We start from the raw sequence: 24,769 nt of genomic DNA, 5'->3' as shown, positions 1-24,769 counted from the left end.
GTCGAGATTGAGATTTTGAGAATCGAGTTGGGAGATGTCACTGCCGAGGTGGCACGAGTGCCATCAATGGCGAGGAGTGTTGCCCTTGCATTATCGGGTAATGGTCTGCATGAAGCGACTCGGACTGGGTGTCACGAAAACCATGATTCAAATCGAGCCCAGCTGTGTTTTGCCGCGATTGGAGTGGTGGGAATTGCATTTGAACAGTGTACATGCAAAGCATTTCTGTATAATATTGCATCAGTTCTTACTTGCTGCTTTTCAACCCCAATGTCTAATGTCTAATGAAGCACATACAATACAAGCACACTATGTCTTGAACCAATGTTATTTATTTAGCTCTCCCGCGAGGAAGACATCCTTCATTCAGTGGACATTATTCGTTCCATGATCAAGCCCACAGCTCTCTTAACGAAATTTCTAATGCCAGCCGTAAGTGCAAGTGCAGATGCAAAGGAAAGTGTAGGTGTAGGTGTAGGTGGCTCTGCAGAGAAAATGCACAAAGATGAGTCGAGAAACGCCAACACCCATATATACCAAACAAGATCAAAAAAAAGGAATGCAGAGCCTAACGCCGAGGTCCCCATGTACCGAAGCTTCCGAGGCTTCTCTTGCAATGAAATGTGCAAAATGTGCAAAAATGGCTGGGAATGTGAGATCGTCATCACTATAAACAATAAGGAAAAAGATGCTAGGAATGGATGCTGAATATAGACATGTAAAGGAACGGAGGGATGGTGGGAGGGCGAGGGTTATTTTAAACCAGTCGCTCTTCTTGCCGGGGTATATCGTACCGCCGTGATCGTAAGCTGTCAGAGTCACTGGTCGGGATGGAAGGTAGTGTCGGCTGAATGGCATGATCAAATGGTCGATGCGGCGCTTCAGAGAGGTCATCTTCAGAGGGCGACCGCGTAGATATAGGTTCCCAGACATTTCCCCGGGAAGCCATGTGGCCGTCTTCGACCTCGAGGTTTTTCTCCAACGGCTGTAGCTCTGTGATACGGCGGTTCTCGACGAGGACCGTGGAAGAGCGGTTATCGGTGAGACTGGTGTATTGTTCGGCGGGTTCTTTTAGGGTGACAACGTAGTAGAAGCCGATGAGGAAGAAGACGAGGAGGGCGAGCATGAAAAGGGCGTTGAGGAAGAAGAATAGGACTTCCATGACACCGCCGACGAGTTCGGGGGTGGTGAAGACGTTTGTGAAGAAGAGGAAGAAGATTGCGCTGAGGAAGTTGAGGACGGCGGCGATGATGGCGAATACATTGGCGGTTCTGTTCATGTATGGTCTGATCACGCATGTGGCGACGAGGAAGAGTGTTTCGATGATGAGGAGGACGATGGATTGTGCTAGCGGGCTTGACTGTGCAAAGGCGATGACGAGGCCCTTGGCGAGGGTGTAGAGGAACAGCGGGACCATGAAGTAGTAGGCTTGCGCTTTGTAGTTGACATACAAAAAGCCCCAGCGGGTGAGACAGACGGGATCGGAGTAGAGAGTATAGGCGGGATCTTGTCGGAGGGTTCGTGATAGCCGGGCGCGCTGGAAGACCTTGAAGATTGCCCAGCAGAGGATGACAGTCATGGTGAGCCACATGCAGATGGCCAGGACGATCTCGGCGGCGGAGTCTCGGTGAATCAACTCCCACAGACCGAGTGCACACATTTGCGGATATCCAATCGAAGCCAGTCGATACAGACTGCCGCGCATAAAGTCCTTCCAGTCGGATGATGCGACCATCACTTGCTCCAGCTTGGCACTGCTCGACTTTTTCGCCAACCTCGGCACAACCAGCTTGAGGAACAAGATCACCAGCAGGAAGGCGACCGTGACAAAGTAGAAGAACAGATAACTCGTCATGAAGATGTTGGTCGGTTCGATGTTGATACGGAAACCCACGCGCTCAATCCCTCGCACCTCGACCTCCCCACCATTCTCCGTCATATCCGTGGCGCGGGCGATCAGCGATCCCGGAATATACGAGCGCTTCTGCATAATCACCGAATACTCATCGGTGTGCGTGAGAATCTGGGAAGGCGTACCGCCCGTCGAACGCACGAACCAGGTACAAATCGTCTGCAAGAACGGAACCCCAACCAAGCCCATCGTCCACTGCCAAAGCTGCGTCCACGATTGTACCAGCGGGCGCTGGTTAACGGCCGTCATACCCCATATGGCCTGGGTCTGCATAAAGCCCAAGAAGAGCAAGGTGCGGAAGGCGACGTGAGTTGCGATATTGACGTGGCCGAGAATAGATACAACCACCGTTGCGAGAAGTCCTAACCCTATTAGAATGGCCATGGCCCAAGCCACACCCGTTTGGTCGACCGTCACCCCATTGTTGACACTGGCCTGGACGCAGGTGACTTTACCGCCGGTGTCGGCGTCCATGATTTCCAGGCGGACCACGGCATCGAGATCGGGAACGGAGTATGCAATACCTATGAGGTTCTTGCATGTTAGTTTGGACAATTCGGGGGTGATCCGGCGGGATCCGGTGGTTCAGAATTATCACGAGCAAGCACGAGGGTTCAGGATGCTATCAGATAAGACCGGGGATCGACGGGACAGCGGACTCACCCGGAATGATGGACAAGTCGACGTTCGAGAGATCCAGCGGAACATTTGCAATTTTCAGGGCCGTATCCTTTTGGAGTGGGCACAGCGCATCTACTTTCAAGACGCATGGATCGAATGATTTGGTGGTGGCTTTGTAACCGTAGACGTAGAGTTCGAGATCGATCCGAATGTTGCCCGCATAAGTCGCCTGGCCGTCGAAGCTCACCGTTGCACTCATATTCCCCGGCGTGAAGACGATACCGAAATGGTTGACCGAAATAATTCCATCATTCGAACATGGAACGAGGGCGTGAGATTGTAACAACTTGACAGCGGCAACGGGCGGGGCCAGACTGAGAGCGAAGCAGCCCGCCGCCAGCCAGCGAGGAAATCGCATGATGGAAGGTTGGTGGGGGAGTGATATGCCCGTAGAGGGCGGGAAAAAGCGAGAGCGAAAGTGCTGTCGAAAAAAAAAAAAGCGAGTGTGGTTGTCGACAGCAAGACTGGAGAGGATGGAGATTATTCGAAGGTCAGTGACGGGATGTACGCCATGATGGGCTTGGGGGAGGAGACCGGTAAAATTGGGGGGGGGGGATGGGGCCAACGAGCCGGAACAAGGCAACCTCATACTTTTATATTTTCATATTTTCATATTTTTCTTTTGCATCAAAGCGAAAAGGGAACAGGCTCAGAGACTGGGCCCCCCAGTTCAGGGTGGATTGGTGCCGAACAAATAAGACACCCTGAGACTAGACTCCATCAAGATCCTGGGCTTACGCTGGCTATCTCCGAAAGAAAATGTAATTCGATTAATATGCAATATAACCAATCATTATTATGCATTATTCAAGACACTATCGCCCTCCCCCGTCCGCCCGACATTGCCACACCCAAATGTTTCAGGCACCCAGATCGCTTTGTTCAAGATTGAATGGAGAAGAAACTGCTTAGAAAGAATGCTAATCACTCCATCACTAGGGTAGTAGATCGTGAGATTGATCCCACTGCCGAACGAACGAGAAACCCTCCGTACATATGTGTATCTGTTTGCATGTACGTATTCTATCCCAATTCCCGGTTTCCAACCAGCCACACCAACCATCCTGCAAAGTAAAATAGATATGATTTGACCATGACTGGTCAAGATAGGCACTAACACATCATACTATTCGCCGGATCACTACTGAGTTCAATCACAGCATCTACTCTTGTACACAAATTGATTCTGTAGGCCCTGAATTTTAACCAGTCCCGATCGGCCTCTCTCCTTGATGCACTGATGTCATCTACCGCACTTCTCTAACGATCCACCACTGGATCAACGGTCCAGTGGGTACATACGTAGAATGCACACGATAACCACAAGTTGGTCGACGTCACTGCTGCCAGCGATGTATGTATGTGGTGGCTGGAACAAAGAAAGGTGTTCATACAGTAGTTCATATGTCATACAGCAGGCTCAGAGGCAGGAAAATTTGACACCACCCAGCACCTGAGCACGCAAACAAAACCCCCTCTTTCCAAATCCCGTGCTTGAGATCCAGGAGTGGTTAAACCCCCATGTGGCTCAGGCTCAATTACTCAATTCATACTAGTATACTACTACTGGATTAATTCTCCGTAAGCGCCGCGAGCATCCGGTCTGGCTGGGTTTGGGTTGGCGCCGGAGGTCTCGGGCCTTGAGGGGAGCCGAACGAACCGTCAGGCCTAAACAATTCGTAGCGGCAGTCATATGCAGCAGGGCCAGTAAAACTCCTCCGTACTGGAAACACTATTCTGTTGTGGTGTTGTATTTATGAAATATAAAATACCATACTACGGTACTGTCCTATGGATATAAATAGAAACCAATAAATAAGAATACGACAACGTGCTTCCATGGAACAATCTAACCCGTTACCCGAGTCCCTGACCAAACAGAAAAACCAAACCATTTCCAACCAATCCACCCTCAACCACATCGCTCCAAACCACTGTACAGTGTACAGTAATCTGCAACAAAGTCAGCATAATCGCCACCTAGCAATCAGTTCCATTCACTTTTAGATCATGACTCCTCCAACCCTAAACTCAAAATGGACTCGTAAGCGGATGTCGTGCTCGTCCAAAAATCCAGTCCCTGAATGGCTGCTGCGGAAGAAAAAAGCCGAGTCTCCGCTTCGTGGGCTCACAGCACGTCCGTCCAGTGCACATCAGTAAGTGGAGCTAACCTGAACACCGCTAGCCTCTTGCGCAGTGGCACAGTAGTTATTGCACCCCGTTTTTCGAGGCTGTCGAACTTGCAAAGAGAGTAAAAGAGACCGAGCTGCGGACTCCGCACGGAGACATTTAAGTACAGTGGTGTTCCATAAGTTTGCAACACCCGAAAAAGTTCAAACCCATCTCATCAGCTATACTTTGAGAAGACAAGTTGAAACACAGATGCCGGGAATATCTAGAAAGAGGGTTCAAAAGACATTCAGAAAGATCTGTTAAAAACATAAAATCGAGGCATATTTTGACGGCCTGTTTTCTTGGTCCCTGGTTTCAGACTTTTGAACTGCCACTGTAATAGTAGGGGCATAGGTTGCTAGCGGCTAAAGCAACACTATGATAGCAGGCAGAACTGTAGGGGTTCAATTATTACGTACAGTAGTACCCTCCCAAGCCCGTCAGAACCGAACCCAGATACAGTCTTTCTACTGTAACAAGAGGATAATTACGCCGGTATGTATTCCGCGCTGATTTGGTAACGTCTGAATTACACGATGCCCATAGTTAACTAGTTACGACCGCTTACACCGAATTATTACTGACAATTCGATCCCTCCTCCTCTAAAGCGAATACGACAGGAACCCGAAGAACACCCTTCAGGTAAACACTTACCCTTGGGCCTACTGAACCTCTCGGGGACTACTGTGGCTTGCCCATGTCTCTCCTCCAACGAATCTCGCGCGTTGACTCGTCTGCGGAGGAGAGACGACCCTTGGCGCCAGTCCTGAGTTCTGACAGGTTGGCCCAGACGGTCACTAGTGACTAGTCGCCTGTGGGTATTTGGAGTAACTAATTGCTGCTTGGTTAGCTCATGTTGCTGTGCGTGATGGGGAAGGCGCTTTATAGTTACTCCGTGGCCTATTTCGGACGGGGTTGCGTAAGCTGGTGATGGCTTATGGGGGCGAGTCAGATCGGGGTCCAGGTGTGTGTGAGGCTGACTAAATTGAGGGGGTTTAACTAACTATGGGCCTTAATGTAGAGAGAAAACCGGATGTACTCACGAGTACATGTTATCTTTTATGCATTGGAATCAAGGTTGGGTTCGAGGAGTCTTTTTGTTTATGTGGGAGATCGACAGAGATCGACTGAAGATCTGTAGTACTTCTCACTTCTCACAGAGCATGACCACTCTCTACCCAAGTCCATCCCAGACATCGACATCATGAGCGACATGTTTCCTTTTTAAGTAACAATGAATATCCTCATTGTATGCAAAAAAGTAGCAATATCTAGCACATGCATATGTACAACCCCCCAAATCCACTCCATCAATCCCATATACCACATCCCCATCTACGAGAACCGCACACCCTGACTAGGATCCCACGTCCCAGTCTGTCCCCTCGCCGCAGCCGTCGCAGGTCCAGCATTCGCACCGGGTGGCATGCCCGCCGAGTCAAATCGAATACCCATCTCAGGCGACCACATGCCAGGCATCGGCACCGAGGGCGGGGCGACCGCGGCGCGTACTGGTTGCGGCGCGGTCAGGGGTGCGGCGGTTCCTGAAGGCCGGTGGGAATGCATCTGTACGGGGATTGGGCCTGGGGCTGGGGGTTGAGACGGTGGTTGAGTGGGGACCTGTGCCGGTGCCTGTGTCTGTACCTGGGCTTGTGGCACGCCTGAGTAGGCAGAGGGCTGATGGTGTGTGCGGGTTGGCTGGGGAGAGGCCTGGTGCAGGTGAGGCTGAGAGAGGCGCAGTGATGCCATGGCAGTCACGTTGGAAATATCCCTGTGAGAGGTTAGTATGAGTATGGCATCCGTATGCTGATACAGCAATTGGTCAAAGGAGGAGGATTCTTACGCTTCCAATTGACTCGCCTCCATACGGCGCTGATGCACAAAGGCCTTTGCATCATCGCGGAACCGGCTAACGATCTTGGCGAGGTCATTGTAGAACTTCCGGCCGACTTCTAAGTTCGAGATAATCTCCTTGTACTTCAAGTATCCGTTTTCCAGCTCTTGCAGAGCGGTCTCGCGCTCCTTGGTGGAGGCGTCACCCTTATTCGCTCGAGTGAAAGCTCGATTCGCGTCACGGACCTGCTCGGAGATTTGTTCCTGGTCTCGCCTCTCCTGCGCGAGCATATCGTTGTCAGAATCGTAGAGTCGTAGTTGTTCTTCGAAGAGATCCTCGAATTGGCTCGCCTGGATGGCTTGCATCGGGAACTCTCGTTCTAACCGTGCAGTCTCCTTCAGCAGAGCAGGGTCTGGATGCGTTGCTGTCAGTCATTTTTGCACAAACTAATTCTCACGGACAAAGCTGTTAGAAAGTGAGTGTATAACATACGAATATCATCTGCGCGGGCTTTATCCTTGAGCGTCTGAATCCGCCGGCGCCGACGGTTCTCCATCCGACTGACCTCACTCAAACAGCTGCGCAATTTGACTGCCTCCCGCTCTACCTCCGGAGGAATGGCAGCTCTGCGGCTGCTGGGTACATAGGATTCGAGATCTCGATTCGTTCCTGTTAAGACGCGGAACACAGCATCGGAGTCGCGCAGCTTACGCTCGACGAGGTCGTCACTGCTCTGTGCAGAGGTGAAATACCCACTGATCTCTTTCGACGTATTGTAGATTTTTGGCGCAGCGGCCTCGGAGGTCTCACGCGCCCATCGATCTGTTCCATACTTTCGTCGAGTCGCATTGTCCTCGGCTTTTTCGGCTGCTAGCAACTCGACACCTTCGTTGTAGATCGATCGATCGTTGAACTTGACTTTGGCAGTGTCCTCGACTGACCGGCGCAGGCGGTTCAGCCCATCCTGTTGCCTCATCTCCTCCGCGTGGGATACTACCGTTCCTGGTACACCGAGCGGCTTTTCCAGAGCTTGTAGTGAACCTGGGAGGTTGAGTGATGACAGCAAACTAGATATTCGGTTAGCCTAAACCCTGTTTCAAAATATTGCAAGCTAGTAAGCCGAGACATACTCTCTTAGCTTATCAGTCATGGACTCGAGTTCGCCAATCAAGGACTCATTGACCAGTCTATCCCGGCGATCAGAGTAAATGCTAGCTGCGATATGCACAGCATACGGAACCAGCTTCGAAAACAACGGCTGGCCCAAAGGCCCATTCTCTCCAAGCATTGAAATCGCATCGGTCACCTGCGACGGCGCCTTGGAAGCCACCATGCTGGCCCGATCCAGACTCTTCAGTTCCGACTTGGGCGGCACAGGACTAAGATATATAATGTCGTTATCTTTCTCGGCGCGCTTCAAATCATCCGCAACCCGGTTCTTCAGCCCGTTCAAATCGCCGACCACCGTCTTGCTAATCCACCGCGACTCCTTCAGACCCTCATTAACGCAGTTCAGGCTGTCGCGCAACCGCGCCACTTCCTCTCCGTACTTGCGCTTCTCCAAGCAGTCCAGCGACTGCCGGTACTGCGCCGCGGCAGCAAAGTGGTGGTGTTTGGCCGACATGTGGTGGATCCACTCGGTGCTAATTGCGTTGGACTTGACCGCGGAATCACCCGCATCGGCGTAGAAGTCGGAAACCTTTGCCGCAAGCCGGGCGATAGAAGCATCCTTCAATCCGTCCTTGACAGCCTTTTGCCAGAAGCACTCCTGGCCTTGCGCCAGCAAAAGTTGCTCTAGACTCTGAAGTGTCATCTCGTCCATGTCTTCCGGCGGCGACGAGCGGAGATCGGGGATTATGTCGGTTCGAAGGTGAGCCAGGACACCTGCTGCTTGGCAGAAGTAGTTACATGCCTGCTTGAGGCCATCCGCAGTTGTCCGATTCAGCGCGTATGCAAGTTGTGAGTATAGTGCAGCAAGGTTGAAGAGGATGTTCGCCAGCTCGAAACGGAGGTTATTTTGGGATACTTTGCACCAGTAGCAGTTAGCATATACTGGATAGACGAAAGACCACTGCCCATCCCAAGCTGCTATCTAGCTTTTTGGGCAAGACTGAAGTTGTAAGACCACCCCGGCAGACTCTCACTCACCAGGCCGGGCAGAATTAAACCCCAGTGCCGGATACCACGAAAAGTCGACCCCGACCTATAACAAAAGACCAGTTAATCACACCACCCATAACTCAAATCACCGAGAACGCCGGGAGAATAGCGCACATCAATTGGAAATTTCCCTCCGAGCCATTTCAACTGCGCCGCATACGTGACCAACCGGCTAATACCACTAATATGCGGTTCCTGAACATTAACAGCCTCGGTACGCAGACGATCAATAATCATCAGATCATCCGCGAACATATCCGGGCGCTGGTCATATTTGGACGAGATATACTGGGTGATGGCATCGGAGAGCGAGACGGTGTGGGACCGGCGGAACGGGAGTTGTAGGATATTGCTAGATTATTAAGCATGAGTATAAGGTCAAATATGTGGGGAAATAGCTTAGGATTATTGTTGTTACTCACGATGTCATTGTCGAGACAGGGCGGGGTGAGAGGAGAGGTGAGAGGGGGAGTGGTCTGGGCGAAAAACGAGAGCTCGTTTGTTGACCGCGAGATGTTGCTCCAACCCCACCAGGCAACGGGATGACGTGTTGACAGCCTAAGGCAGAAACTCCGCATGGCACGAGATCTACTGACACGAGGTAGATCGGCGTAGAAGAACGTGGGTTGTTGTATTTACATTATGGAAGTATTACAGATTCCACTCTACAAAGAAAGGAAAGTATTGTTGGACCCAGCTCCATTCTCATATTTGCAGATGAGCCTCCACGGCTCATCCAAGTTGGTATGTACATGAACAAAAAAAAAAGGCGTATCTCTGGGGAGAAGTACAAATGCAGTGGATCAGACCAGCCCCGTTGCCAGGGCGGCCGATCAAATCATCCCGTCCGAATGGGGGCCCCCAACATGTCCCTCAGTTGGGCAGTTCGTCAATCTGAGCCTTGATGTACTCGAAAAGACTGAGAAGGATCATGTTGTTGACCCCGGTCCGGATGAGGATGATGGAGAGGCCTTTGTACATGCTGGACTTGGCGACTGCCACGGAGGCCTCGCCGATCTCCTTGGACTTTCCGAGCAGCACGCTCTGCGCTCGGGTCTTGCGGGTGTCGAGGGGGTAAGTCTATAATAACGAATTTTACGATTAGTATTCTCTCACTGGTCATTCTCTCTTGATATTGATGATGGGTGAGTAATAGACTTACGCAGAACCAGGGGATGGTGCTGCAGATTGCTCCAGCAATCGCGGGGGCGCCGAAGGGGGACTGGTCATATCCGAGCTCCTTGGCCGCCACCTCCTTCACGGTCTCGTAGATCCCGAAGTACATGGCTGTACCCACCGTGTCACGCAGAGCGTGCAGGTGGAAGCCAGTGTACAGACCGCGGAATCCGTGCCGCTTGATGATCTGATGGATGGCCTCAACAGTGCCGATCCGCGGCTTGGTGCGGAGAGAAGGGTCGCGGGCCGCACCCGGAGCTGCTTGAGCTCGGTTGGAAACCAGAACGGAGGTCTGGACCACGTTCTTGGCGAGCTCAAAGGGACCTAGAACATTGAGAAAATCAGATGTTAGTATATCAAAGAAGCCAAGTACATGTGATTTCAATGGATTCTTACATGCGACCGGGGCTGCCACCAAACCCGCACAGGCACCAGCAAGAGTGAAGGTCATAACGCCAGCCACGGTTGGGATTTCGCCGGGCTGGTCGGGATGGCGTGGCTTGGGCAAGGGATATGTGCCGGTGATACGCTTGACAATGTCGGCAATACCCTCTTTGGCGTAGTTGTAAGAGGTGAAATTCAGCACTCGGACGGCAGTCACACTCGCCAGTGGCGGAAGAGCACCTAAGAAATGATCAGTATGTCAGACATGATATGCAGCGTGGAGCAACAGAACAGATGTTGGAATTTTCGATAGGATGAACTTGAATGAAAGAACAAGACATCCGATGAAAGGGATAAAGATCCGATAAATGAACAAAATCAGTACGTACCTGCCACATAACCACGCGGTCCTTCAGTCCGCCACAGATACCGGGAACACTGGAAGATGTCCTTGAAGTTGTGGCTAGCAGATGCATCCACATTAGCTCAATCGCTTCAAATCCATCATATTAAGAGAGTAACTTACGTTTGCATGCGAGTCTTCACATTTTCCAGAGGGGTCTGCAAGAGCAAGGCCATCGGAGTCAGTATCAATCGTGAGAGAAGCTCCGCCGCCGCCGCCGCCGCCGCCGCCGCGGCTTCAGGCCCAGAGAGAATGATATCAACTCACCACTGCCAGAGTTGCGCAGACAGTCGAGGTTGCCGAAGCTACCTGAGTCTTGTACTTCTTGAAGAGTCTGTTGCGAGTAGATTCATCCATGATCCAGGCGTTGCTGGTTGGCATGACGGCGGGTTGGGGGTTGGAAGATGGAGAGAAGGGAGGAGCATGTTCAGTTCGTTTACCAACAGTCATGCCTTAAAAAGGTTCCATTGGACGGGGCAAGAACTGGAAAAACGGCGCGCGTGCTCCTTCCTTCACGGTATTGCAAGGTTCTATGAGATTCCGGCAATAAGGGTTCAGTACTCGACGATGCGATTGCAACCGCAGCAGGCTGGGGAACCTAATGGAACGCAAAGCGGCCTCTCAGAAGCACTCAGAGTAGACCGTTCGGCGTCCCACAATTCAGCATCTACTAGGCTGGCAGCAGTCTGGAGGCACTCTCTTGATCGATAGAGATATGACCCGAAAGGATCTACTATCTAGGCTTCGATATGTGACTTGGTTGTTGTCGTTCGGGCAAATCAGGCAACGGGATGTTCGGCTATGAAGGTCGGAACGGACAACGGGAAGTAGATTGAAGGCAACAGCACGGGCAGCGCAGTCTTTGAGTCGAAGCAATTGAATGACAGTCGGAAAGCAATAGGACAATTGAGAATGAGAACCCCCTGTACCAGACAGAAAGGCCGTCCAGTCGATTGGCGTGGTTAGTGTGTCTCCCTTTGCAACGGGGGGGGTGGTTGATGGTTGATCTCAGGAAAGCTGAAAAGCCGATCGTTAGCGTCCGACCATCGCATCCAGTGGTCCGTTCTTCCCCGTGACCCACTTCACTGCAGAGACCAGAAAAAGAGACAACCTACTGAAGCCCAGAGTCCACTCTATGGCCAAATTCCCAGATACAACTAGCCCAATCAACCCACGAGAGCAGGGAGATGAGAAAGGGAAAAAGAGGGCAGCCAAAATCGCATGTGGACCGAGCTTAACAGTCGTTCTCGAATGGGCTTAGGGCCAAGATCAAGTGACGTCGTTGTGGAAGTTGGGCGGGAGACCCCACCAAATCACCAAGTATGATCCTCTCTCCATAGCTTTGGAAGCACGGTATGTGATGGGGCAGAGCGGAGAAGTGGAAGGCTACTTCTATAGCTGCATCTTGCGGCATTTAGTACTGGCCAATTCGTTCTATTTGATTGTCTCGGTGCTCCTAATAGAGCTCCATTGAGGCCCGATCTCGACACAAAATGGACTGGCGCAGCGGAACATACTTCTCCCCGGTCGCCCGCCGCATTGTGCCAACCGGTTTTGGCCAGGTCACTCCAGACTATCGGCCATAATGCAAACTAGTATGCATGATCATGGAAAATACAGGCCGCTGTTGGTTCGACTCGTCGAATCGAGCAGGGTGCCGTTACCAGCTGTTGGAAATGGGAAGCGGACGAAAAAGGCGCCTTGAAGACAAGGCCATTCATTTCAGACCATCAGCAGAGCCACGATCGCCGATAAGGACCCCAGTCCGGACCCATGGGATACAGGCCAGAATCCATCTGGTTTCCATCATTCAGAGCTGCAATCTACTACTATCTTTACTGGAGGACAGTCCTCCGACCGTGCAATGATAGCTCTTACAGGGATACGATCCCTGGCGTGCAATCAATCATTTTGCGTTTGCAACCCGCCAATGGAGGATGCCGAACCAAACCTTGGGAATGACAGGCATGGAACTTGCTTTGGCTTATGGTAACTCGTGGAGAATCCGAGCTCTACGACTCATTCGGTTATCAACGGGACGCTGATTGGAAAAGAGGCTGCAGATCTTGGGATCGGACTACATATATTGTAAGCCAGTCTAAGTAGTACTGCACTGTCTGGCTGGTCGCAGGTCGAGGCTCGGCTTCCCCAGACGAGCTACAGACGAGCGATGGAGCTTGGCAGATGGATGGGCAAAAGGGCTGGGCGGCAGTCGACTGCTTCAGCACCAAATTAATTTTCTTTTACATATGTACTATGACATAAATTGTGACACCGTGGAATCATAACTTGAATGCCACCACAGTGATTGCATAGATGGCATACCTCGTGCATCTGCTCCATTTCTGTCTTTGGAACTGGGGAATGTGGGGAGGTTGGGGTATTCCAGTCGACTGTCAGCCTCTTGTTCGAGGGTTGGTCTCCCTGGGACGAAGAGTTGGATAATTAGGAACAATACATCAATTAACTAACTAGTTAGTTATAAAGAATTGATTAATAACTACCCATAGAGTATAGTTAGTTACCTGATCATCGTCGAGGGCAGACCGTCCACCATTGACACGTGCACGTGATAATCGACAGTTAAGAACACAAACCCCTTTTTGGCTTGACAACTTCCGTATTCATATAGCCTATATTAAATTGTTACCAAATGTGAAACAAGAAAGGACGATCTCCGGGGATTTATTCCGTCTTATGCAACCCAGATCTTGTGTAACGACTTAAGTAGGGAACTAAATTGTCCAAGCCGCTCCTCGGGCCCATCTTCCTCGGGACCTCGGCCGTCCCCGCAAACGCCAGTTCTCCCCACTCGTGACCTAAATGGCCACTCCTATATAGGCGCCTCTCCGTTCGGGCATTCTCAGATCCACGACTAATCTCTCCAAAATACACACCTAACCCCCCAGATCTCCATCTTCACACCGACATCATGGTCAAGAAACAAACGAGTCCCGCCTATGTCCTGGGCGTGGGCATGACCAAGTTCATCAAGCCGCGCGGCAAGGTCGATTATAATGAGCTGGGCTACGAGGCCGGTATCAAGGCCATGCTGGATGCCAAAATCACCTACGACGATGTGGACCAGGGTGTTGCCTGTTATGTCTATGGTGATAGCACCTGCGGACAGCGTGTCTTCTACCAGTTTGGTCTGACCAATATCCCTATCTACAATGTCAACAACAATTGCTCCACTGGTAGCACTGGTCTGGCCATGGCTCGTACGATGGTCTCGCACGGTGCTGCGGACTGTGTTCTCGTTGTGGGCTTTGAGAAGATGAATCCCGGTAGCTTGCAATCTATGTACAATGACCGTGCCAACCCAACTGGTCTGTTCGGTATGATGATGGCCGAGACCCGCGGCATCACCAACGCCCCTGGTGCTGCGCAGATGTTCGGTAATGCCGGCCGTGAATACAAGGAGAAGTGAGTTTAACCCTCCATGATTTTTCTGCATAAAACAATTATTCTGACTTGAATGCGACTCCCTAGGTACGGCGCTACAAACGAGGACTTCGCCGAGATCGCCCGCATCAACCACGAACACTCCAAGCGCAACCCCTACTCGCAGTTCCAGGACGAATACACCCTCGAGCAAATCATGAAGGCCCCCATGATCCACGAGCCCCTGACCAAGCTGCAGTGCTGCCCCACCTCCGACGGTGGTGCCGCCGCCGTCATCGTCTCGCAGGAGTTCCTCGATGCCCGCCCGCACCTGAAGGATCAGGCCATCCTGATCGCCGGTCAATGCCTGGCTTCCGACACCGATCAGGTGTACAGCAAGAGCTCGATCGACCTGATGGGCTTCGGCATGACTCGATACGCTACCCGCACCGCCGCCGCCGAGGCCGGCATCAACGTCAAGGACGTCAAGGTGTGCGAGTTGCACGACTGCTTCTCCGCGAACGAGATGATTACCATCGATGCGTTGGAGCTGTGCGAGCCCGGTAAGGCGCACGAGATGGTTCGTCGTGGCGATATCACCTACGGCGGCAAGATGGTCATCAACCCCTCCGGCGGTCTGATCTCCAAGGGTCACCCCCTCGGCGCGACTGGCATTGCCCAGTGCGCTGAGCTGGTCTGGCACTTGCGTGGTTGGGCTAACAACCGCCTCATTGCCGGTACCGATGCGGCTCTGCAGCACAACCTGGGTCTTGGCGGTGCCGTCGTGGTCACTGTCTACAAGCGCCCCGATGGCAAGGTTGCCGTGGCCGTTCCTTCGGATGTTGTTGGCAAGCTCAATGGTCTTGGATATAACCCTGCCGTCGAGGCTCGCGGATTCACTGCCGAGCAGGCCAAGTCGGTTGTTAGCAAGAAGCACAGCAATGCTTGGGCTGTTTCTGATGCTCAAGACCGGGTTCTTGCCCGTTTCTAAGAAACTTGTATTGTGCTTTGTCGAAATTGTATATAGTATAGCATGATAACGATTCAATCCAGATTATTCCCCACTAGACTGAATGAAGTCCATGAGGACCCTAGACATTCTTCCAATCTATATTATCATATTGGTATGAGTAGAACAAGTAATGTACAACGAATATAAAAACGCCTTCGCTTTGCAAATCATGAATGCTTAGCCTCCCAATCATCAGGAAGCTTATAATAATGCGGAACCTGATACTGTCCCCGACACGTCCCAGGATTCGGACACTGCAAATCACACCGGCCATACAAACGACAATAACACTCCTCCGCACTCGGGCAAGCATCCCGATTCAACTGCGCAAGATCCACCGCACCATCAGCATCCACCTTTGCAAACAATATATGTCACATATACGACAAAATCCGACCCGCAACCCGATCATCCTGCGGCGCAGCCTGATCTCCCCCTCGACGGACGCCTCCCCTCACCACTCCCATCCAACAACCACTGCTGCAACGCAACATATTCCTCCCGGATATGCTGCCACATGTGCTCGCGCGAAACCACAAACTGCGCACAACACTATGATCGCACCGTATCCGTCCGTCCAAGATGTAATCTCCCATTCAACGAGGACCCATCCGCACCACCGAATATCGAGACCAATGCCCGCAGGGGCGCAACGTCCGACGCGGCCCGCGCACTCCACGGCGATATCGTAGACTGCAGTCTCATCTCGAGACTACCCTGCGCCGGCGCAGAACGTAGACAAGTACTCGTACTCCAATCGCAGCGCAGATTGTGGTACCCGGACACACTCAGCGCACGCTTAATGTCCAACGCCGCCAATAGAGCCTTATTATCATAGTCCGGCGCATCATTGTGCCACGCCCAGCGTGAGCCGTGCACAAATACCGCCCCCGCGATCTCGGCGTAGTTGTCTATCAGGAAAGTGAGGTAGGCCATGGCCTCGTGGCCGCGGTTCGCGGGCACCTGGAGGTACTCCGAGGTTTCGTCGGGCGGGGCGTCGACATTGTAGATGCAGAGGTGGTAGCGGTCCGCGAGGGAGGAGAGCCAGGTTGTATCACCGTCTGCGTCGACGTGGGAGACGATTTAAGGCAGGTTTTTTTGGTTGTGGGGAGGTTGGAACATTTGCCGCGGGCTGGAAGCTGTGAAGAGGAGGTTGTTTGGTAGCGGATTTTGGTCCAGGCGAAGGTTGGTGGGATGCTTGTTGGATGGTTCAGGTAGAGGACGAGGAAGAGGATGGCGCAGAAGAAGATCAATTAGATTAGGGATCTGTGGACACGGCGGGGCATGGTTGTCACATCTAGACGTGTTTTTGTCTTTTCCTGTTTCAAGAGGAAAAGAAAAACAAGCTGAGATGAAAAAGCTGGAACTGTTTAGAGCTCCTTGATGTTTCGTCTTGTCGTAGTTCCTTTGGCGCCGGAAGTGACCGGGGCATGTGGATTGATGCCTGAGGCAAGAATATAGCCTAGATCGCGCCTTGAAGCTTGTCTCGTATCAGACGTGACTCACTGACTTGGACTGCGCGGGACGTGTCTAAACAGCGCATGCATAAGGTCAAAGCTCATATCAAATAAAAGCTTGGTGCGAGTCTGTCATCCGGGAGATATTTTCGGCCCGTACGCAAATGGCAGAGCTTCCATCCAGCTTCGGCACCCCCGAGGCGCTCAGTCCCCTCATATGCCGCACAGAAACCGACCCCCGCCCTGTAGTGGTGATGACGTGTGGAATAGCAGGTATGCGAGATGTCTCAGTTGATTATATTAGCCCCGGGTAAGGGCTATTCGATTAAGTGGTTCAACGGGTTGACGAGGTATAGGGTCCGGCAAGTCATCAATATCCAAATGGATACAGTCGAATCATCCATCTTTTCATCGTCTCTCTATCGACTCATATATCTACAGCCACCATGGTCTTTACGGAGTGGATTATCCGAAAGAAAAGTATAACGACTATCAAGAAGAAGCTGCCGCTGCGTTACGGAGTGAATTAGCGCAACTCGTTCAACAAGGTGCCCGGGATGCTATCCTAGACTTTGCATTTGCATTCCAGGAAACTCGAGACGAGTGGAAAGATCTGGTTGAAGAATCAGGTGGCCGCTGGGTACTGGTGTATCTAGATGTGGATGCCGATGAGTTACGTCGGCGAGTCAAGGCCAGAAATCAGTTGGCTGTTAAGGATGGGGACTCGGCGTTTTTGGTGACAGAGGAGATTTTGGAGAGTTTCATTGCTGGCTTTGAGAGGCCTGTTGGAGAGGGTGAGGTTGTTTTACGTCTTAATGATTAATGAGTCTGGCGTGGTTGCCAGACTGAGGTGTCTACCATCTACCTCTTTCATATTAGATTATCGGTCTCGCGAGAGAGTTGTTTCCACCCTACTCATGAATACACGCAGCCTGTTTGTTTTGCAGAATGTACTTATCCACTCACTGATCTCTCTGACTGTCTAATGTATCCTCAACTCGATATGACTTGTAAATCTCCCAAGGAACTGTCAATTTAGCAACCCGGGTTGTAGCTAGGGCAGACCGTATTATCCTACACTTTGTCTACGGATATCCAACTACTGACTACGAGCGTCCATCTAAGAGATGTTATGTTACAGATGCCTACAGAAAACAGGCTGGACTTTGGATTTCAGTAGTGTAAGGGCGGTATACTGCATCTCAGACACCCCAGACTCCCTTTATGGTATCCTCTCGTTGTGCACCGGCATCCATGACTTTTCGCCTTCCAGCAGATCTCCTGCATATTGACTGATAGACGTTTGCGTGGCTATACCGATGGTTCGACCGCCTCTGCGTCCTCCAGTCACTGGTGGATAGCTTAATGCAAGTTTCTATCGCCCGAACGTCGACTCTTATTTCGGCCCATGTTCCCACTTATCGTATCTAACCACATTGTTATAGCTTAAACTCCAATGATTCAAATGCTAGTAGTTGAGCGTGGTTCGATACAAACATGTTTGGCTTTTGACATCTCGCTACCTGAGTATTAGGAACATGAGAGAGTATTGTCTACCATGCTTGAAACCCATGAGCACTGATAGATGAGATGAAGGATTTTCAGACCACCAACTCCTCCACTGGATTGCGGTTCACATGTGTGACCTCAGGGTCATCATCGCCGCTCTTCAGGGCATTGCAGAAACGTGACCGGGAGCGGATAGCTTCGCCTTTCCATATCAAGACAAATGGAACAACGGACATTAATGCACTGAGTCCACCCAGTAAACTGCAAGCTCCGGTTATCCCAAGTTGTGAGAGCATAGGGTAACTGGCAAGGGGCAGAAATGTTGCGAAGAATGAACGACTGCAACTTGAAGCAGCATTAGCAGATGCGGCAAAGAGTCGATAAGCGTCAGTGATATAATTCCTGGTTCGTTCATTGATCAGCGTATACTTAACAGACTTTATCAAGTGGAGGGAAAAATACAGAACTGCAATAAAGACACACATGAAGCCTATCCCGAAGGGGATACCAGCCATCATAGGTACTGCGAAGGAAACGTCTTCACGAGAAGACCACCCAAGCCAAAAGAGTGATATCACGAATAATGGACCACCCAGACATGCAAGTGGTAAGCGATGAAGTTCTTGCTTGTTGCGTGCCAAAGAAATGTCAACAATTCCGAGCAAAATCCGCTCGTATGCCCAATAGATCGGTAGGCTCAAGATACAACCGACGCCGATTGTCAGTTGAACCAATCCACACTGACCTGGCGATAGAGAATAGACTTCCTGAAAAATGTAGGGGAAGACCGCAAACGACATGTAAAAGATAGAATAACAAAGGGCCAAGTACATCGAGCAGGCAGCAACGACGGGTTCCGTGAAAAGAAGATGAAGAGGCCGTAGTAGAACTCCCTGGAGGATCGATCTCCACTGCCGATTTCTTTGCTTGAACGGTTGCGGGTCTTCGATTCGAGACTCGGGCAAATGTCTCGGAGCATAAATCCTCACAAGAACAGGCTGGTAGGTCTCTGGAAACCACGCGACAAAGAGAAGTGTCACTCCAGCAAGTATTAGAGCGATCCAGAAAGACCAGCGCCAGCCCATGGCTGGTGAGACAAATCCAGAAACGATAGGCCCCAGCATAGGACCGAATCCAGTACCCTGTCTCTGTGTTAGCAATGATACCCCAGAGGAACAACAATGTTAAGTTTTGAGACGTACTCCCATAAATACTGCGATGCTCCAACCTCTGGTTGTGGGATCTCGATATATGTCTGATATGATACCCGGACCCAGTGCCACAATTGAGCTTCCGAGCATTCCTGATAGGAGTCTGAATCCCAAAAACGCCGACCAACTCGGGGCTAAGGCGCAGCCCATTGTGAAGACCGTAAATAAAGGAAATGTCACGATGACAATGATTCGGCGCCCATACTCTTCACTGAGTGGAGCCCATACAATCGGGCCTTTCAAGAATAAGAGGTCGGTCAATTATGGAGTATTGGTCATGATTGAAGCTTACCACAAACATATCCTATTAGAACTTAGCTTTTCGTCCTCTCAATGCTGGAAGTCTCACACGTACCAACCAGGAACATAGACATTGGCAGGGCTTTTTGAACTTGTGAATCCACGGCAAATTCCTTTGAGATGTATTGAATAGCATTACCAGTCAATGAGCTTCCCATACCGCTGTTAAGTACAACCAACATTGTAGTAGATAATACAGAAATTTTCCTGAGCTAGATTCTGTTAAGATTCTCGGTCTCGCCAGTTGTTCCAAATGGGAGGCTTACCGCTGACCAATTATGAGGATTCCGACTGTCTGAATCCCACTGAAAGCAGGGGACTGACGGCTGCGCATGCCCTTGGCAGGCTTTCACTTCGACTTCGCACATAGCTCCAACCATTCAGACGTCGCTGCTCATTCAAAGGAACCTGTTCAACTTTGTATGCTTAACCTCAGCGGCGACGGGTTCAAAGACGATAGTCCGCCTTAGAAAAAGCAAATGGCTTTACTTTTGACCACACTTCTCAAAACGATGAAAAGAATGATAAGATAATTAAAATTCAAAGAACTACTCAATATTCTGGTTCTTCCACTGCGAATTAGTAGTCTCAAGACTTCAAGACATGTTATGACCGGCCGGGCCACTCGGCCCGACCGAATGCTGAGATGGCAACTAGCTTGCTAGGGACTCGGTGTACTTCCTTTCTTGTTCATAAAATATTCTGGCATGAAATGCCGTATAACTGGTCTATGAATGGCATAGTCATTAATAGAGCATGAAATTGTGGAGGGATCTAGGAAGAGCAAGATTTCCAAGCGCAATCCAATTTCAGGATAAGAGTGTGATAGTATACAGTCCACAAGACTCTCATCGAACCTACAACGCAGTTATTCTTCAGCCCCTTGGTCAGTTCTAGATCTTGCACTCATATTGAAAATGTACTGTTGCATTGTGCGAAAAGCAATAAAAAGGGTCAAATTCGTCAATTGATCAATCAAAGACCGCAGGATATACAGTATCATATGAATTAGAGAGCACGAAATCCACTATTCCCATCAAGTCCAGCTCGCACCATTAGTCCCAGGTCATCCCGGTTAAGACTACAAGACATATCGGAAGTGAAGATTTTGAACCTAACAAAAATAATCAGTATCGAAGGAATGCTTCCTTTTTGAGCGTAGAAATGATTAGTGACACTTACGTCTGTCACATCCGATAGGCCAGCAGATACAACTGCTGTTTGATCATTTTCGGAAGCGTTTACATCGAGACGATCGCGCTGCAAGTCATTAGCAGGTCACAATCAAGGATATTTCCGAGGGTTGCCTTACTCTTTTATTCTCTCTTGCATTGATCACGTACATCACGCTGACTATGATAATCTGCACCGCAAAGCACACAATCATAGACGCGAATCCGGACTGATATCGAGGAGCCTCTCGCTCGAAGAAAAGTTGAGGCCCGATAAGGTTACCAACGCAGTAACTGCCCAGACATACATTAGTAAATATTGACGGGTCATGAAGAAGCTAACACTCACCTGACGAAGAAAGCAGACGTAAAAATCGTCTTCTTGGTACGACCAGCCACATTGGATTGCAGTAGGGTCAAGGATATGACAAAAGTAGCACTGAAACCGACGAGTAGATAATAACCGCTTGAAAGTATCAGCAATTATTATATATATTCTGTGATTGAGAAAGGAAGACACTCACAGTAATCGGCCAATACGATTGGAGTCAGGAAGGACAAAGATCAGGACTCCTCCGAGGAGAGCAACCAGTAGCCCACCAATCATTAGAAAATGGCGTATACCGTTGAACCGAGAGGCCAAGTAGCTGCAGAAATTAACGTTGGATATCTGAGAAGCGTCACGATAAACTCATAACATACCCCGAGATCCATAACCCTAAGACCTGTGATGCACCCGATGGCATACCGAGTAGAGTCGAGTGTAATTTCGAGAATCCGAGGCCATTCACAATGAGCGGGGCAAATGCAGACACGGCGCCCTGAGAAATGTTAGTTTGATTGAGCGAGTAGTGAAATGGAAGGGAGGCAGACGTTGGGAATAGTGTTGGCCAGACAGAGAAGGTTGATCAACCAGAATCGAACGTCAAGCAAGGCCTCCTTTACTTGTTCCATCTTGAAAGATTTGTTGTCAATGCCTGTCTCGTTTTGAAGAACGCGCAACGTTGCAACCTCCTTCTCCCTCGCTGAGAGCCATCTGGCCTTGGTCGGGTTAGATGGGGTTATTATTACAAAGAATACGCCCCAAAGAATCGTCACAGAGCCGAAGATTACGAATGGATATTTCCATGCCGGAAGAGCCGAATTTATATGGCCAATTCCATAGGCAATGAGCCCACCAAGGATGTTTGCAACTCCATTCATAGAAAACCAGATAGATGTTCGCAGGGGCTGCTCTGATCTGTGACTTTGGTAAGTCAAAGAGGAAGATTGGAAGAATTTTGGTAGATTCGAGGACTGACCTTCGATAAAACATCGCCGTCAGAAGGACAAAGCATGGGCTCACTCCTGCTTCCAATATTCCAAGAAAGAGGCGTGCCGTAGCCAGACCTGGGAAGTCATGACCCGCAGTCATGCATAGAAGAACTATGCCCCAAAGAATGATAAAAATACCACACGTGCGCGCAATGTCAAATTTCTGGAAGAGGAAATTGATAGGAAATTCCCCCGCCATGTATCCCAGGTAGAAGATAGTTGTGAGCCAAGAATACTGGTCGTTGACCAGGTGAGCATCTGTTTTCATGCCCCATAGTGCAGCGTAGGAGATGCAAGACTTGTCGAGGAACTGCAGCACATACCCTTAGAGATATTTTCACATGGCAAGATTGCCTAGCTTACCTGAATCATATAAGTGAAGGCAAGGATGGGAAGTAAATATAGGTCAATCTTCCGGAGAACACTTCGGTCTTCGCCATCCTGGACTTGCAGTTGGTCAACTGTTCCGTTGAGAATCGACGCTCCGACATCAACTGCCTGAATCTGCTTCATATCAGTCTTTTCCAAGTCAGAAGGACTCGGATTATGCTGATTGTCGTTGGGACTTGGTTCAGTCATGATGATTTGCAAAAGCGTAGGTTACTTCAATCGCAGAAAGAGCAGGGCAGTTGTGATAGTGTAGGGTGCTTGCCACTAGCAGGCAGCACGGCACTAAATAGTTCGTTCATGAACCTTGAGAGGGCGGTTATCAGTTGCACTCTTCCCGATGTTGGGAGCCAAGGCCGGAGGTGGACAAAGTCTACTCGAATTGTTCGGCATCGGTCGGCCCGGCCGATCGGGATACGGTGATATGGTCCTGGGGTAATCAACATGGAGATAGGCCCACTGCATTAGCGAAAGTATAAAAAAATCATGAAAAGCCCAATCAATGTTTGCAAGCTTGAGATAAAACCACAAAAGGGTAATTTTCAACTCATTAGACCTTAGTATTTGCTATTTTGACACAACCTTCCTACGCGACCGATATGGCAGAACATGTTACTCTCCAGCCGGCTGACATGGTCGAGGAGATAGTGAGCGCCGTGGACAGTGCTAGTGATGAGCTGCGGCGCTTGAGTCTTGAAGTATGTCAATCTTGTCAATTACAACACGAAGAAAAAAGTCAAACTTACCTTCATTATCGATTCAGATTTTCAACAATCCAGAGACAAAATTTGAGGAGTTCAAAGCTTGTGAGCTGTTGTCAAATTGGCTTGAGAGCCGTGGGTGGAAAGTTAGCCGAGGTGTATATGGTCTCAAGACTGCGTTTGAGGCACAATTCTCGGTTGTTGAAGGAGGAAGGACAGTTTGTTTCAACGCAGAGTATGGTGAGTGCCTGCTCGTACCTCCTCATTTATGTAACACATCTCTGAGCAAGACAGATGCCCTCCCTGACCTGGGACACGCGTGTGGTCATAACTTGATCGCGATCTCCTCCTTAGCATCTGCGATTTCGCTTGAGCACGTCCTGAAAACCCATCATTTGCCGGGTACACTTGTCGTTATGGGAACGCCTGGAGAAGAATCCGGCGGCGGGAAATGGATCATGGCGAAGAATGGTGCTTGGAATGGGTTTGATGCTTGCGTAATGACACACGGGATGCGAGATTTTAGCACTCCACTCTGCTTAACGAAGGCTTCCTGGAAGTTAAGAGCACGATTCCATGGCCTAGCAGCACATGCTGCCACCGCTCCATGGAGAGGATTAAACGCTTGTGACGCTATCGTGCACGCGTATACTGCAATCTCGATGCTACGCCAACATCTCGAGAAAGGCTCTAGTATTCAAGGATGCATTCTTGAGGCGGGAAAGGCGTCCAATATAATACCGGATTATGCAGAGGGTCTGTTCAGCATAAGGGCCCCCACAATGCAGAAGCTGGGAGAGCTCAAGTCCAGATTTGAGCCCATATTTGACGCTGCAGCCGCTGCAACAGGATGTAGTGTTGCGCTTGACTGGTAAGCCTTGATTCCTGAACACAACAAATGAATGGCATTGACTATGTTATAAACGCTTACTGATCTCCGCCGCAGGACAGCGCTGTACGAAGATGTTGTCTCAAATGACACACTCGCTGAGCAGTATCGCAATTACATGATACAGCACTTGGGTACCAAGCCAGAGCAACTACCCACATTAGAAGAATCCCGAGTGCTTCATGATCAACCGGGATGCTCGTAGGTGTTGTCAATTCGTCTCATTCGTGTCTCAAATGCTGATCAAGAACAGGGACTTTGGTAGCTGCACATATATTTGCCCTGGAATTCAGGCCATGTTTTCGATAGAAGCAACAGACTTTCCCCATTCAATCGGGTTCCGTGAAGCATCCTGCGGGGAATTTGCTCACAACGAGGCACTGAAAGCTGGCCAGGCAAATGCTCTTATTTCCCTCGACATTCTTACCAACGATGACTTCGCAGGTGAAGTGAAGGAAGAGTTCATTGAGGCCATGAAGAAGGCAGGTCGCTGGAAAGCATGATCGATCCGATGTATCGACACATAGTACAGCCAGCTACTCCATTTGGTTAACACCTCTCGTCACATACTGATTATCTGTGTTTTGGATGTTCTACAGTAACGCTCTTTTGGTACATTGGCCTATTTAGGCCCATGCCGTGGCCAATCCGATTCGCCATGAGCTGATTCTTGATTCAGGCTTATCATAGTATGAAGTGATAAATTATAC

The 24,769-nt window shown here is 50.2% G+C and overlaps 9 protein-coding genes across 9 annotated transcripts; 3 read left to right on the top strand and 6 right to left on the bottom strand.

The window, feature by feature from the left end:
- Window positions 1–757: 757 nt before the first annotated feature.
- Window positions 758–2,951, bottom strand: N7458_009506 (transient receptor potential ion channel family protein; the record flags this gene model as incomplete). Its single annotated transcript, XM_056912888.1, has 2 exons — window positions 758–2,436; window positions 2,576–2,951. The coding sequence occupies 2 exons, from the start codon at window positions 2,949–2,951 to the stop codon at window positions 758–760; spliced, it is 2,055 nt and encodes a 684-aa protein (XP_056761737.1).
- Window positions 2,952–6,101: 3,150 nt separating this feature from the next.
- Window positions 6,102–9,190, bottom strand: N7458_009505 (putative pH signal transduction protein PalA; the record flags this gene model as incomplete). Its single annotated transcript, XM_056912887.1, has 7 exons — window positions 6,102–6,537; window positions 6,610–7,012; window positions 7,093–7,667; window positions 7,731–8,625; window positions 8,749–8,803; window positions 8,875–9,112; window positions 9,183–9,190. 7 exons carry the CDS (start codon window positions 9,188–9,190, stop codon window positions 6,102–6,104), a joined length of 2,610 nt encoding a protein of 869 aa, XP_056761736.1.
- Window positions 9,191–9,633: 443 nt separating this feature from the next.
- Window positions 9,634–11,104, bottom strand: N7458_009504 (putative mitochondrial carrier protein; the record flags this gene model as incomplete). The annotated part of the gene is made up of 6 exons (XM_056912886.1): window positions 9,634–9,840; window positions 9,923–10,260; window positions 10,333–10,560; window positions 10,710–10,783; window positions 10,847–10,881; window positions 10,991–11,104. 6 exons carry the CDS (start codon window positions 11,102–11,104, stop codon window positions 9,634–9,636), a joined length of 996 nt encoding a protein of 331 aa, XP_056761735.1.
- A 2,551-nt stretch (window positions 11,105–13,655) lies between these two features.
- On the top strand, window positions 13,656–15,098 carry N7458_009503 (putative sterol carrier protein; the record flags this gene model as incomplete). The annotated part of the gene is made up of 2 exons (XM_056912885.1): window positions 13,656–14,149; window positions 14,216–15,098. The coding sequence occupies 2 exons, from the start codon at window positions 13,656–13,658 to the stop codon at window positions 15,096–15,098; spliced, it is 1,377 nt and encodes a 458-aa protein (XP_056761734.1).
- Window positions 15,099–15,671: 573 nt separating this feature from the next.
- On the bottom strand, window positions 15,672–16,681 carry N7458_009502 (DUF3431 domain-containing protein; the record flags this gene model as incomplete). The annotated part of the gene is made up of 2 exons (XM_056912884.1): window positions 15,672–16,180; window positions 16,630–16,681. The coding sequence occupies 2 exons, from the start codon at window positions 16,679–16,681 to the stop codon at window positions 15,672–15,674; spliced, it is 561 nt and encodes a 186-aa protein (XP_056761733.1).
- A 59-nt stretch (window positions 16,682–16,740) lies between these two features.
- Window positions 16,741–17,399, top strand: N7458_009501 (P-loop nucleotide/nucleoside kinase family protein; the record flags this gene model as incomplete). The annotated part of the gene is made up of 2 exons (XM_056912883.1): window positions 16,741–16,849; window positions 16,933–17,399. 2 exons carry the CDS (start codon window positions 16,741–16,743, stop codon window positions 17,397–17,399), a joined length of 576 nt encoding a protein of 191 aa, XP_056761732.1.
- A 778-nt stretch (window positions 17,400–18,177) lies between these two features.
- On the bottom strand, window positions 18,178–19,778 carry N7458_009500 (MFS general substrate transporter; the record flags this gene model as incomplete). Its single annotated transcript, XM_056912882.1, has 3 exons — window positions 18,178–19,233; window positions 19,288–19,532; window positions 19,652–19,778. 3 exons carry the CDS (start codon window positions 19,776–19,778, stop codon window positions 18,178–18,180), a joined length of 1,428 nt encoding a protein of 475 aa, XP_056761731.1.
- An 899-nt stretch (window positions 19,779–20,677) lies between these two features.
- Window positions 20,678–22,661, bottom strand: N7458_009499 (uncharacterized protein; the record flags this gene model as incomplete). Its single annotated transcript, XM_056912881.1, has 9 exons — window positions 20,678–20,710; window positions 20,779–20,856; window positions 20,909–21,062; window positions 21,118–21,234; window positions 21,293–21,415; window positions 21,471–21,589; window positions 21,642–22,008; window positions 22,070–22,392; window positions 22,446–22,661. 9 exons carry the CDS (start codon window positions 22,659–22,661, stop codon window positions 20,678–20,680), a joined length of 1,530 nt encoding a protein of 509 aa, XP_056761730.1.
- Window positions 22,662–23,068: 407 nt separating this feature from the next.
- N7458_009498 (M20 family metallopeptidase) lies at window positions 23,069–24,562 on the top strand (the record flags this gene model as incomplete). The annotated part of the gene is made up of 5 exons (XM_056912880.1): window positions 23,069–23,167; window positions 23,233–23,410; window positions 23,465–24,041; window positions 24,117–24,260; window positions 24,313–24,562. 5 exons carry the CDS (start codon window positions 23,069–23,071, stop codon window positions 24,560–24,562), a joined length of 1,248 nt encoding a protein of 415 aa, XP_056761729.1.
- Window positions 24,563–24,769: the final 207 nt, after the last annotated feature.

Source organism: Penicillium daleae, assembly GCF_028827525.1.
Source record: "Penicillium daleae strain IBT 16125 chromosome Unknown utg000008l_segment0_segment0, whole genome shotgun sequence".
NCBI lineage: Eukaryota > Fungi > Ascomycota > Eurotiomycetes > Eurotiales > Aspergillaceae > Penicillium > Penicillium daleae.
Note: the sequence above shows the minus strand (reverse complement) of the source record. Positions and strands in the feature narration are given on the sequence as shown.